The sequence below is a fragment of the Tursiops truncatus genome, chromosome 7 (assembly GCF_011762595.2).
Source record: "Tursiops truncatus isolate mTurTru1 chromosome 7, mTurTru1.mat.Y, whole genome shotgun sequence".
Classification (NCBI taxonomy): Eukaryota; Metazoa; Chordata; class Mammalia; order Artiodactyla; family Delphinidae; genus Tursiops; species Tursiops truncatus.
In genome coordinates, this window is record NC_047040.1 from 54,108,861 (window position 1) to 54,122,413 (window position 13,553).

At 38.0% G+C, this 13,553-nt stretch overlaps 1 protein-coding gene across 8 annotated transcripts in view; it reads left to right on the forward strand.

The window, feature by feature from the left end:
* Nucleotides 1-13,553, forward strand: part of CCDC141 (coiled-coil domain containing 141) — a 217,586-nt gene that overhangs the window by 177,365 nt on the left and 26,668 nt on the right. For all 8 annotated transcript variants that reach the window (XM_073807529.1, XM_073807525.1, XM_073807527.1 and 5 more), the window contains 4 exons: nucleotides 344-484; nucleotides 1,226-1,414; nucleotides 10,026-10,209; nucleotides 13,125-13,234. In XM_073807529.1, coding sequence (XP_073663630.1) covers nucleotides 344-484; nucleotides 1,226-1,414; nucleotides 10,026-10,209; nucleotides 13,125-13,234 — 624 coding nt within the window. The remainder of the gene's footprint in view (nucleotides 1-343; nucleotides 485-1,225; nucleotides 1,415-10,025; nucleotides 10,210-13,124; nucleotides 13,235-13,553) is intronic.

The window sequence follows — 13,553 nt, forward strand, 5'->3', positions numbered from 1 at the left end:
GTCAAATAAATAAATACAAATAAGAAAATTAGAGTTGCTTAAAATCTATCGTATGTTAAAAACTTTCTTGTTTGAAGGTCAAAGGATGTTCCGTAACTGTAATCCTAATTATAAATTACAAATCAAAAAATACTAAGAACAATTTATAATTACCTATATTTGGGGGATATGTTTAAATCCACATTATATATTCACTTAGCAGACCTGTCTTCTACTGAAAATCACTCTAGATACATCTCGAAGGTTATGAATATTTTGAAGTGTAGATATCTTGATTTATTTCAAGTGAATATTAGTGTTCTCATTTTAAGGAAATCACCTGTTTCTTTTTATTGAACTGCAGCTCAAAGAGTCATTCAAAGACATCAAAAAGAAATTCAACAATTTGAAGTTTAATTACACTAAGAAAAATGAAAAAGCTCGAAATCTAAAAGCTCTGAAATATCAAATTCAACAAGTAGATATGTATGCTGAAAAATTACAGGTAATGAGAAAGTACGTGTATGTGTGCGTGCTACTGCAATTATTGCAAAATTATTTTGCATTTCAATTCTAGATGCCTAACCCCTGGGCTTTTTTATAGCATTAGGACTGAAAAGATCATCCTTAATTTTTATAACAATTGGGTACTTCATGTAAAATACATAATTAATTGATTTATCTCTTGAAGCAGCTCCAAAATGATTTCTGCCAAATCTACCCAGACTCTCCCCTTCCTCTCTCTCTCTCTCTCTCTCTCTCTCTCTCTCTCTCTCTCTCTCTCACACACACACACACACACACACACACACACATACATATCCCCCTCTTGTATACCCCTCTTTCTTTCCTTGTACCCACCTATGTCAGGACCTTCCTCCCCTGTTTCTGCAGCCCCTTGTCACTTATACTGGCTAGATTATTTGAGTGCCTTTCTCGGGAGACAGTGAGCTAACTGAGGACAATAAAATATTTGATTTTATGATCACTGTCTTTTTTTAAATCATTAGTAGCATTCTCAAACTATGGTATAGATCTTGATATGCAGTAAATTTTCTCTATGTTTGCTGCTGAATCAATAAACTATCTGAAACAAAACCTATTCTTTCCAAAATGCGTTTTAATAATTATGATTTTAACATATTAAATGGAGGAAGCTACAAAAGTTTTTCCCGCAATATTTAATCACTAACTAGCCTCATAAATAAAAATTGAATGTCCTTAAATATTTTTTTTTTTTGCACAGGCTTTGAAAAGGAAAATGGGAAAAGTTGAGAATAAGATTTTTTTCTTAAATTATCCAAATAATAAAGTGAATGTCCTTTTGGAAGCCATGAGGGATTTGCAGAAATATGTGGATGAGTTTGACAAAGTTGTGACAGATTACAGGAAGAATTTGGACCTGACTGAGCATCTCCAGGAGTTGATAGAAGAGGTATCCTCTTCTTGTTGTAATGTTATCTGTGTTGTAATGTTGTTTTTAAAAATTAGTCAGCTGCTTTAAAACAATGCTGCATTGGCTATTATTGTCATTAAATTCATGCATCATGCCTCTTTTCATGATTATATCCTTAGGATAATTTCCTAAAGCAGAATTGCTGGACCAAAGGGGATGCATGTTATAAGGTTTTGATTGTATTGTCCAGTTGCTCTTCGGAAAGATTTTACTAATTTACTCTTTTTACCAGCAACATATGAGACTTTCTCATTTCTCCATAACCACATCAACTCAAGATATGTTTAACCATTATGGAATTATGTTCACTGCTGGATATCTGCTAAAACACTCAAAAATGACATTTATTTCACAGAATTTGAAAATGTTTAGAGAGAAAGGTGATACTTGGATTTTTCAGGTACAAAAATTGTTATTGATATTATTTCGTTTTTGTCAAGAGGATAAATGGCAAAGTATACACAGATTACATGAAATGTAGCAAGTTGGTTATTATTGGCATACTTCATAGTGAAGAAGCTCTACACTTGAAGTTATTGAGCGTTCTTTGTAATCCATTATTCTGAGATACAAAATGTCTCTCCCACTAACGCAATAGAGCTTTTAGATGTAACACCACATTAAGGAGGATTGAAATGATCATTCTTCTATACTGATGTATAGGTTCGCTGTACTTCTGTGGCACTTATGTAAAGCCAGCTCCTAACAGAGTCATGTGTTTCTATTTCTCACTCAGCATAAGTGTTTCTAGCCTTGGTCAGACACTTCTTCCATCACAGTTATTTATTTTCAGTGAGAAACTCTCAATTCTCCACTGTCCTTTGAAAATATGACTATCTTCTATCAAGAAAAGGTCAAATTCTATTCTTCAAATGATATTTCCTCAATCTATACACTAAATCTTATTCTTAAAAGAGAATTTATTTATTAGAGTGTTATTTGGGCAATAATTTATCCATGTATTGTAAATGATTTCAATTACATAGGCTGGATTTTGTGTGTTTGAGCTTTTTTCTTCCCTTTAGCTGATATTTGGATTCTTTTCAGTGCCATATGCTTTTTATTTTTATTTATTTATTTATTTTTAACATCTTTATTGGAGTATAATTGCTTTACAATGGTGTGTTAGTTTCTGCTGTATAACAAAGTGAATCAGTTATACATATACATATATCCCCGTATCTCTTCCCTCTTGCGTCTCCCTCCCTCCCATCCTCCCTATCCCACCACTCTACGTGGTCACAAAGCACCAAGCTGATCTCACCGTGCCACGTGGCTGCTTCCCACCAGCCATCCACCACACACTTGGTAGTGTATATATGTCCATGCCACTCTCTCACTTTGTCACAGCTTACCCCTTCCCCTCCCCATATCATCAAGTCCATTCTCTAGTAGGTCTGCGTCTTTATTCCCATCTTGCCCCTAGGTTCTTCACAATCAGTTTTTTTTTGTTTTTTTTTTTTAGATTCCGTATATATGTGTTAGCATATAGTATTTGTTTTTCTCTTTCTGACTTACTTCACTCTGTATGACAGACTCTAGTACCATCCACCTCACTACAAATAACTCAATTTCATTTCTTTTTATGGCTGAGTAATATTCCATTGTATATATGTGCCACATCTTCTTTATCCATTCATCTGTTGATGGACACTTAGGTTGCTTCCATGACCTGGCTATTGTAAATAGAGCTGCAATGAACGTTGTGGTACATGACTCTTTTTGAAATACAGTTTTCTCAGGGTATATGCCCAGTAGTGGGATTGCTGCGTCATATGGTAGCTCTAATTTTAGTTTTTTAAAGAACCTCCATACTGTTCTCCATAGTGGCTATATAAATTTACATTCCCACCAACAGTGCTCAACTTCCCACCAACTTTCTCCACACCCTCTCCAGCATTTACTGTTTGTAGATTTTTTGATGATGGCCATTCTGACTGGTGTGAGATGATATCTCATTGTAGTTTTGATGTGCATTTCTCTAATGATTAATGATGTTGAGCATTCTTTCATGTGTTTGTTGGCAGTCTGTATATCTTCTTTGGAGAAATGTCTATTTAGGTCTTCTGCCCATTTTTGGATTGGGTTGTTTGTTTTCTTGATATTGAGCTGCATGAGCTGCTTGTAAATTTTGGAGATTAATCCTTTGTCAGTTGGTTCATTTGCAAATATTTTCTCCCATTCTGAGGGTTGTCTTTTCATCTTGTTTATGATTTCCTTTGCTGTGCAAAAGCTTTTAAGTTTCATTAGGCCCATTTGTTTATTTTTGTTTTTCTTTCCATTTCTCTATCGGTGGGTCAAAAAGGATCTTGCTGTGATTTATGTCATAGAGTGTTCTGCCTATGTTTTCTTCTAAGAGTTTTATAGTGTCTGGCACTACATTTAGGGCTTTAATCCATTTTGAGTTTATTTTTGTGTATGGTGTTAGGGAGTGTTCTAATTTCATTATTTTACATGTACCTGTCCAGTTTTCCCAGCACCACTTATTGAAGAGGCTATCTTTTACCCACTGTATATTCTTGCCTCCTTTATAAGGTGACCATATGTGCGTGGGTTTATCTCTGGGCTTTCTATCCTGTCCCATTGATTTATATCTCTGTTTCTGTGTCAGTACCATATGTAGCTTTGTAGTATAGTCTGAAATCACGGAGCCTGATTCCTCCAGCTCCGTTTTTCTTTCTCAAGATTGCTTTGGCTATTGTGTTTCCATACAAATTGTGAAATTTTTTGTTCTAGTTCTATGAAAAATGCCAGTGGTAGTTTGATAGGGATTGCATTGAATCTGTAGATTGCTTTGGGTAGTAGAGTCATTTTCACGATGTTGATTCTTCCAATCCAAGCACATGGTATATCTCTCCATCTACTAGTATCACCTTTAATTTCTTTCATTAGTGTCTTATAATTTTCTGCATACAGGTCTTTTGTCTCCTTAGGTAGGTTTATTCCTAGATATTTTATTCTTTTTGTTGCAATGGTAAATGGGAGTGTTTTATTAATTTCTCTTTCAGATTTTTCATCATTAGTGTATAGGAATGCCAGAGATTTCTGTGCATTAATTTTGTATACTGTTACTTTACTAAATTCATTATTAGCTCTAGTAGTTTTCTGGTAGCACCTTTAGGATTCTCTATGTATAGTATCATGTCATCTGCAAACAGTGACAGCTTTACTTCTTCTTTTCCGATTTGGATTCCTTTTATTTCTTTTTCTTCTCTGATTGCTGTGGCTAAAACTTCCAAAACTATGTTGAATAATAGTAGTGAGAGTGGGCAACCTTGTCTTGCTCCTGATCTTAGTGGAAATGGTTTCAGTTTTTCACCATTGAGAATGATGTTGGCTGTGGGTTTGTCATATATGGCCTTTATTATGTTGAGGTAAGTTCCCTCTATGCCTACTTTATGGAGGGTTTTTATCATAAATGGGTGTTGAATTTTGTTGATAGCTTTCTCTGCAACTATTGAGATGATCATATGGCTTTTATCCTTCAATTTGTTAATATGGTGTATCGTGTTGATTGATTTGCATATATTGAAGAATCCTTGCATTCCTGTGATAAACCCCACTTCATCATGGTGTATGATCCTTTTAAAATGCTGTTGGATTCTGTTTGCTATTATTTTGTTGAGAATTTTTCCATCTATGTTCATCAGTGATATTGGTCTGTAGTTTTCTTTCTTTGTGACATCTTTGTCTGGTTTTGGTATCAGGGTGATGGTGGCCTCGTAGAATGAGTTTGGGTATGTTCCTCCCTCTGCCATATTTTGGAAGAGTTTGAGAGGATAGGTGTTAGCTCTTCTCTATATGTTTGATAGAATTCGCCTGTGAAGCCATCTTGTCCTGGGCTTTTGTTTGTTGGAAGATTTTTAATCACAGTTTCAATTTCAGTGCTTGTCAATGGTCTGTTCATATTTTCTATTTCTTCCTGGTTCAGTCTCGGAAGGTTGTGCATTTCTAAGAATTTGTCCATTTCTTCCAGGTTGTCCATTTTATTGGCATAGAGTTGCTTGTAGTAATCTCTCATGATCCTTTGTATTTCTGCCGTATCAATTGTTACTTCACCTTTGTATTTCTGTAGTGTCAGTTATTACTTCTCCTTTTTCATTTCTATTTATTTGAGTCTTCTCCCTTTTTTTATTGATGAGTCTGGCTAATGGTTTATCAATTTTGTTTATCTTCTCAAAGAACCAGCTTTTAGTTTAATTGATCTTTGCTATAGTTTCCTTCATTTTTTTCATTTATTTCTGATCTGATCTTTATGATTCCTTTCCTTCTGCTAACTTTGGGTTTTTTTTATTCTTCTTTCTCTAATTGCTTTAGGTGTAAAGTTAGGTTGTTTAATTGAGATGTTTCCTGTTTCTTAAGGTAGGATTGTATTGCTATAAAATTCCTTCTTAGAACTGCTTTTGCTGCATCCCATAGGTTTTGGGTCATCGTGTTTTCATTGTCATTTGTTTCTAGGTATTTTTTGATTTCCTCTTTGATTTCTTCAGTGATCTCTTGGTTATTAAGTAGTGTATTGTTTAGCCTCCATGTGTTGGTATTTTTTACAGATCTTTTCCTGTAATTGATATCTAGTTTCACAGCATTGTGGTCGGAAAAGATACTTGATACGATTTCAATTTTCTTAAATTTACCAAGGGTTGCTTTGTGACCCAAGATATGATCCTGGAGAATGTTCCATGAGCACTTGAGAAGAATGTGTATTCTGTTGTTTTTGGATGGAATGTCCTATAAATATCAAGTAAGTCTATCTTGTTTAATGTATCATTTAAAGCTTGTGTTTCCTTATTTATTTTCATTTTGGATGATTGTCCTTTGGTGAAACTGGGGTGTTAAAGTCCCCTACTATGATTGTGTTCCTGTCAATTTCCCCTTTTATGGCTTTTAGTATTTGCCTTATGTGTTGAGGGGCTCCTATGTTGGGTGCATAAATATTTACAATTGTTATATCTTCTTCTTGGATCGATCCCTTGATCACTATGTAGTGTCCTTCTTTGTCTCTTGTAATAGCCTTTATTATAAAGTTTATTTTGTCTGATGTGATACTTGCCACTCCAGCTTTCTTTTGATTTCCATATGCATGGAATATCATTTTCCATCCCCTCACTTTCAGTGTGTATGTGTCCCTAGGTCTGAAGTTGGTCTCTTGTAGACAGCATATATATGGGTCTTGTTTTTGTATCCATTCAGCCACTCTATGTCTTTTGGTTGGAGCATTTACTCCATTTACATTTAAGGTAATTATAGATATGTATGTTCCTATTACTATTTTCTTAATTGTGTTGATTTGTTATTGTAGGTGTTTTCCTTCTCTTGTGTTTCCTGCCTAGAGAGTTTCCTTTAGCATTTGTTGTAAAGCTGGTTTGGTGGTGCTGAATTCTCTTAGCTTTTGCTTGTTTGTAAAGGTTTCAATTTCTCTGTCAAATCTGAATGAGATCCTTGCTGGGTAGAGTAATCTTGGTTGTAGGGTTTTCCCCTTCATCACTTTAAATATGTTCTGCCACTCCCTTCTGGCTTGCAGAGTTTCTACTGAAAGGTCAGCTGCTAACCTTATGGGGATTCCCTTGTATGTTATTTGTTGTTTTTCCCTTGCTGCTTTCAATATTTTTTCTTTGTATTTAATTTTTGATATTTTGAGTAATATGTGTCTTGGTGTGTTTCTCCTTGGATTTATCCTGTATGGGACTCTCTGCACTTCCTGGACTTGATTAACTATTTCCTTTCCCATATTAGGGAAGTTTTCAACTATAATCTCTTCAAATATTTTCTCAGTCCCTTTCTTTTTCTCTTCTTCTTCTGGTACCCCTATACTTTGAATGTTGGTGTGTTTAATGTTGTCCCAGAGGTCTCTGAGACTGTTTTCAATTCTTCTCATTCTATTTTCTTTATTCTGCTCTGAGGTAGTTATTTCCACTATTTTATCTCCGAGGTCACTTATCTGTTCTTCTGCCTCAGTTATTCTGCTATTGATCCCATCTAGAGAATTTTTAATTTCATTTATTGTGTTGTTCATCACTTTGTTTGCTCTTTAGTTATTCTAGGTCCTTGTTAAATGTTTCTTGTATTTTCTCCATTCTATTTCCAAGATTTTGGATCATCTTTACTATCATTATTCTGAATTCTTTTTCAGGTAGACTGTAGACTGCCTGTTTCCTCTTCATTTGTTAGGTCTGGTGGGTTTTTACCTTGCTCCTTCATCTGCTGTGTTTCTCTGTCTTCTCATTTTGCTTAACTTACTGTGTTTGGGGTCTCCTTTTCACAGGCTGCAAGTTCCTAGTTCCCATTGTTTTTGGTGTCTGCCCCCAGTGGCTAAGGTTGGTTCAGTGGGTTGTGTAGGCTTCCTGGTGGAGGGGACTAGTGCCTGTGTTCTGGTGGATGAGGCTGGATCTTGTCTTTCTGGTGGGCAGGTCCACATCTGGTGGTGTGTTTTGGGGTGTCTGTGGACTTATTATGATTTTAGGCAGCCTCTCTGCTAATGCGTGGGGTTGTGTTCCTGTCTTGCTAGTTGTTTGGCATAGGGTATCCTGTTCTGGAGCTTGCTGGTCATTGAGTGGAGCTGGGTATTGGCGTTGAGATGGAGATCTCTGGGAGATTTTCGCCGTTTGATATTACGTGGAGCTGGGAGGTCTCTTGTGGACCAGTGTCCTGAACTTGGCTCTCCCACCTCAGAGGCACAGCCCTGACACGTGGCTGGAGCACCAAGAGCCTGTCATCCACATGGCTCAGAATAAAAGGGAGAAAGAACAAAAGAAGAAGATAAAATAAAATTAAAAAGTTATTAAAATAAAAAATAATTGTTAAAAAAATTTTTTTAACTAATAAGAAAAGAAAAGAAAGAAAGAAGAGAGCAACCAAACCAAGAAACAAATCCACCATTGATAACAAGTGCTAAAAAGTATACTAAAAAGAAAAACAAAAAACGGACAGACAGAACCCTAGAACAAATGGTAAAAGCAAAGCTATACAGACAAAATCACACACAGAAGCATACACATACACACTCACAAAAAGAGAAAAAGGAAAAAAAAAAAAAAATATATATATATATATATATCGTTGCTCCCAAAGTCCACCCCCTCAATTTGGGATGATTCGTTGTCTATTCAGGTATTCCACAGACGCAGGGTATATCTAGTTGAATGTGGCGATTTAATCCGCTGCTCCGGAGGCTGCTGGGAGAAATTTCCCTTTCTCTTCTTTGTTTGCACAGCTTCCGGGGTTCAGCTTTGGATTTGGCCCCGCCTCTGCATGTAGGTTGCCTGAGGGCGTCTGTTCTTCACTCAGACAAGACGGGGTTAAAGGAGCTGCTGATTCGGGAGCTCTGGCTTACTCAGGCCGGGGGCAGGAAGGGGTACGGACTGCGGGGCAAGCCTGCGGCAACAGAGGCCGGTTATGATGTTGCACCAGCCTGAGGCACGCCGTGCGTTCTCCCGGGGAAGTTGTCTCTGTATCACGGGACCCTGGCAGTGGCGGGCTGCACAGGCTCCCAGAGGGGCGGTGTGGAGAGTGACCTGTGCTCGCACACAGGCTTCTTGGTGGCTGCAGCAATAGCCCTAGCGTCCCATGCCCGTCTCTGGGGTCCACGCTGATAGCCACGGCTCGCGCCCGTCTCTGGAGCTCCTTTAAGCAGCGCTCTTAATCCCCTCTCCTCACGCACCAGGAAACAAGGAGGGAAGAAAAAGTCTCTTGCCTCTTCGGCAGGTCCAGACTTTTCCCCGGAGTCCCTCCCGGCCCTCCATGGCGCACTAACCCCTTCAGGCTGTGTTCATGCTGCCAACCCCAGTCCTCTCCCTGGATCCGACCTCCAAAGCCCAAGCCTCAGCTCCCAGCCCCCAACTGCCCTGGCAGGTGAGCAAACAAGTCTCTCGGGCTGGTGAGTGCCGGTCGGCCCTGATCCTCTGTGCGAGAATCTCTCCGCTTTGCCCTCTGCACCCCTGTTGCTGCGCTCTCCTCCGTGGCCCCGAAGCTTCCCGCCCCCCGCTGCCACCCCCATCCCCGCCAGTGAAGGGGCTTCCTACTGTGTGGAAACTTTTCCTTCTTCACAGCTCCCTCCCACTGGTGCAGGTCCCGTCCCTATTCTTTTGTCTCTGTTTATTCTTTTTCCTTTTGCCCTACCCAGGTACGTGGGGTGTTTCTTGCCTTTTGGGAGGTCTGAGGTCTTCTGCCAGTGTTCAGTAGGTGTTCTGTAGGAGTTGTTCCACATGTAGATGTATTTCTGATGTATTTGTGGGGAGGAAGGTGATCTCCACGTCTCACTCTTCCGCCATCTTGAAGCTCCTCCCACATGCTTTTTTAGACTGCCTGTTCTTGTAAGTCTGCAACATTCCTCTTAGGAATTATGCTTCAGGCAAACCTAAGAAGGCAGGAAAATCAGAGTGATTTCCATACTTCTACTTTCTTACCTGACTAATTTCCAAGTGCAAAAGTATATGATCACGTTGTGATGTTTTCCTTCTTAGGACTTAAAGAGTTCACACTAATGTGAATATAAAGTTTGAGGAAATTGAAATTTGATATTTCAGTGATCAAAATGAAGAACTTTGGAAGGATGGTGTCTCTTTAATCTATGCTTTGTCCCATTTTAATTTAGTGTCACTTTTGGTATGAAGATGCAAGTGCCACAGTTGTAAGAGTTAGAAAATATTCCACAGAGTGCAAGACCAAGGAAGCTGTGGAGATTCTCCTTCAGCAGTTCAAAAAGTTTATCACACCCTCAGTGCCTCAGCAAGAAGAAAGGATTCAGGAAATCAGTGACCTGGCTCAGCGCTTATATGGTGAGGTCTCTTTTAAGATACCCACTGATTCACTATTGAACACATCTCTAGTGAACCTAATCCAACGGAAAGCAGAGCATGGCAAGCCCTCAGGGTCCTCACTACCCCAACCTATTCAAGGAAAAGTTTAAAGATAAGAGCAAAAGTGAACTGTAGTGAATAGAGGAAGGAACTCCTGGCTGTAGGAGATGAAGCCTGTGGATTTTTAATGACCATTTGTAAACCCTCCTTCTAAATTCTGCTTTCTTCCCCATTCTTGTTGTTCATCTTCAGGGTAATAAAACCAGAACAATACTCAGCTTATGTAGACAAAAAAATCTAATTTCCACTAGGGTGATTCCTCAAAAAAAATACAAAACTCCCATAATATTATACTTAAAGTAGGTAGAAAGCTAAGACTGAGGTCTACAGCCCTCTCACTTCTGTGAGCGTTATGGTTTGTGGATATGAGAAAGAGCTGGAAGATTTTCCCTTGTCTTCCTCTCACTTGTGGAATAAATGGGAGAACTCAAACGACCATCTCACTGGTTGTGCTTTCCTCTTATCCATGACTTTGTCAGTCTGAGAAGTCTTTCTATCTGAGGGAAGGCCCCATTTAAAAGGCCCCTGGGGGTTGACAGTCCTTGAGGGTGCAAAGGAATAACTTTCATGAATTCCCTGACATTGTTAACTACAGGCCAAGAGTAATTCCTAGTGACAGCGCAAATCTAGCCCCAAAGGAAGGTAGCACCAGGTGCTTCATTTGGCTGTCCACAGCTGCTGTCAGGTAGACATTTTCTCTTATTACATGAAGCACTATGCATGGATAGACATAAAAATTTTGTGGAACAATATATACTATACTCCCTAACATCAAATTACTGAGAATGAATTATTAATGATTTTCCAGAGAAAAGGGTAGAAACATAAGAACAATAAAATATAGATTGAAAAATTAAAGAAGACTAATGTGATGTTTCATTCCTACTATAGTTACCGTATAAATGTACTAAAAAATTCTGGAGGCACTCTGCTCCTATAAGATGGTTTATGTTTTCCTCTGTTATTGTATTCTTCACACTGTAGCATAATTACCTTTCCATTTGTCTGTCTTCTCAACTGACCATAAGCTCCTTGAGGGTAAGGGAAGTATATTTAATCACTATGTTTCAGTGCCACTCAACTTCAGCACATGGGAAGTACTCACATGACACCATAAAAGTTACATTACCCTCCCATTATGCAAGATCCCACATCCTGCTCTGTTTGTATTCCAAGGCCTTATCACCAACTGACATATTGTATGGTTATTTGTCTGTTGTCTGGCTCTCCTTACTAGAGTGTAAGCTCCTTGAGAAAAGGGAGTTCACTGCATTACGGTATATACTAAGTGCTTAACAAATATTTGCTGAATAAATGAATCACTGAATGAATAAATGAATGGCATGCGTCTTCATCTGTTCAGTATGGAAGTTATGCATTTTTTAGAATTTGCATCAGGTAAGATAATTTAGAAATAGTATATCAATTCTTATAGCATTATTGAACCCAGAATTTTAATGCAAATAAATTTATCGCAAAAAAAATTTGAGTACCTATTATGTACTCAGAGCTGTGCTTGATATAAAGACATATAAGACTTAGTTCCATCATTCAAGAATCGACACTCTGTACCTAGAAATCACAATATGGTAAATGCAGTGAGAAAGGTATAAAATGTGTGTATTAGTTTTCTAGGGCTGCCATAACAAAATACCACAGACTGGGTGGCTTCAACAGCAAAAATTTATTTCCTCACAGTTCTGGAAGCTAGAGGTCCAAGATTAAGGTGCTCACAGAGTTGGTTTCTACTGAGGCTTCTCTTCTCTTGCTGTCTCTTCATATGGGCATCCCTCTGTGCACAAGCACCCTGGTTTGCTGGTGTCTCTCCTTCTTATAAGGACACCAGTCATGTTGGATTGGGACCCTACCCTAATGGCCTCTTTTTAACTTTATCACTCTTTAAAGACCTCATCTCCAAATATGGTTATATTCTGAGATACTGGGTGTTGAGTCTTCAACATATTAATTTTGAGAGGGACACAATTCAGCCCATAACAATGTATAATTCTAGTTTGGTCTGAACTGTGGAGTCCAGTAGTCCAAGTTTAAATCCCTTCTCCTCCAATTATTGTCTGGGTCACCTGAAAAGGCTCTGTTGAGCCTTGCATTCCTCATTTGGAAAAAGCAGTAGAACCTACCAGAGAAGGATTATGTTAGCTAATGCATATAAAATGCCTAGCCACAGGCAAATAATCAGCACTCACTACGTGATAGATATTTGTATCATTATCCCAATAGGAAGAGGTAAAATCCAGTTGGGAAAGATTAAGAACATTTTTACAAAGACGTTGGCATTTCAGGTAGACCTTGGAGAGTGGGTAGGATTTGTCAAGCAGAGATGGGGTTATGGTGAGGGCATTCCCAGTACAGAAAAGAATACTCAGTGGCTATGGGGGTTTTGAGAGAAAAGTTGCTGGTTCAGTTTGTCCAGAGATTAAATATGTGAGAGAATTAGGGTGACATACCTTTGAGAGAGGCAGGTTAAAACCATATTATGGAGGGCCTTGAATGTATACTTTTCTAGGTAGTGAAGAACCACTGAATGTTCTGAAAAGGAGAAAACTGGTTAGAATGGAGCTTTAAGAATATTAATATAGAAACATTATTTAGGTTATATAAGAGGGACATGGCCCAGCAAATGTAACCATTTTTCTAGAATACTTGGTTTTTCCAGTAATGCCTTTATTTATTTATCTGTTCAGCAAGTATTTAGTAAGCACTTACTATTTACCAGCCCTTATGCTGGACACTGGGGAGATCAATTAATGCCTGGGATTTTTTTTTCTGCTAAGGATTTGAGCTTTAAAAATAGATTTAACCCTTCTCCTCCCCAGGTTTTGAAGAAGGGCAGAAATATGCTGAGAAAATAGTGGCCAAACACAAAGAGGTTCTTGAATCTGTTACTGAATTATGTAGCTCTCTCACAGAGCTTGAAGAAAAAAAGGTAATTTCTTCTTACCAGAATATGTATTTTTAAGTGATATAAATAAAAATGTGTTTATCAAATGTCTTCTGGTACAAAGATGTTCTAACGGAAATTCTCAAGGGGCATAATGTGCACATTTGTTTCACAGCTTTCTAACATAATTATATGGTTGTTTCTGATAATTAATTCTGTTTCTTTTCCATCACTGCAGAGAAAAATATTGCTGAGAATAAGGACTAAACTATTAAGGTGTCTTGTTTATATTTTCATGGATCATATCCTAAAGGATAAATGTGTGCCATTAAAATCAAAGTCTGTATTAAGTAGTTTTACGTTT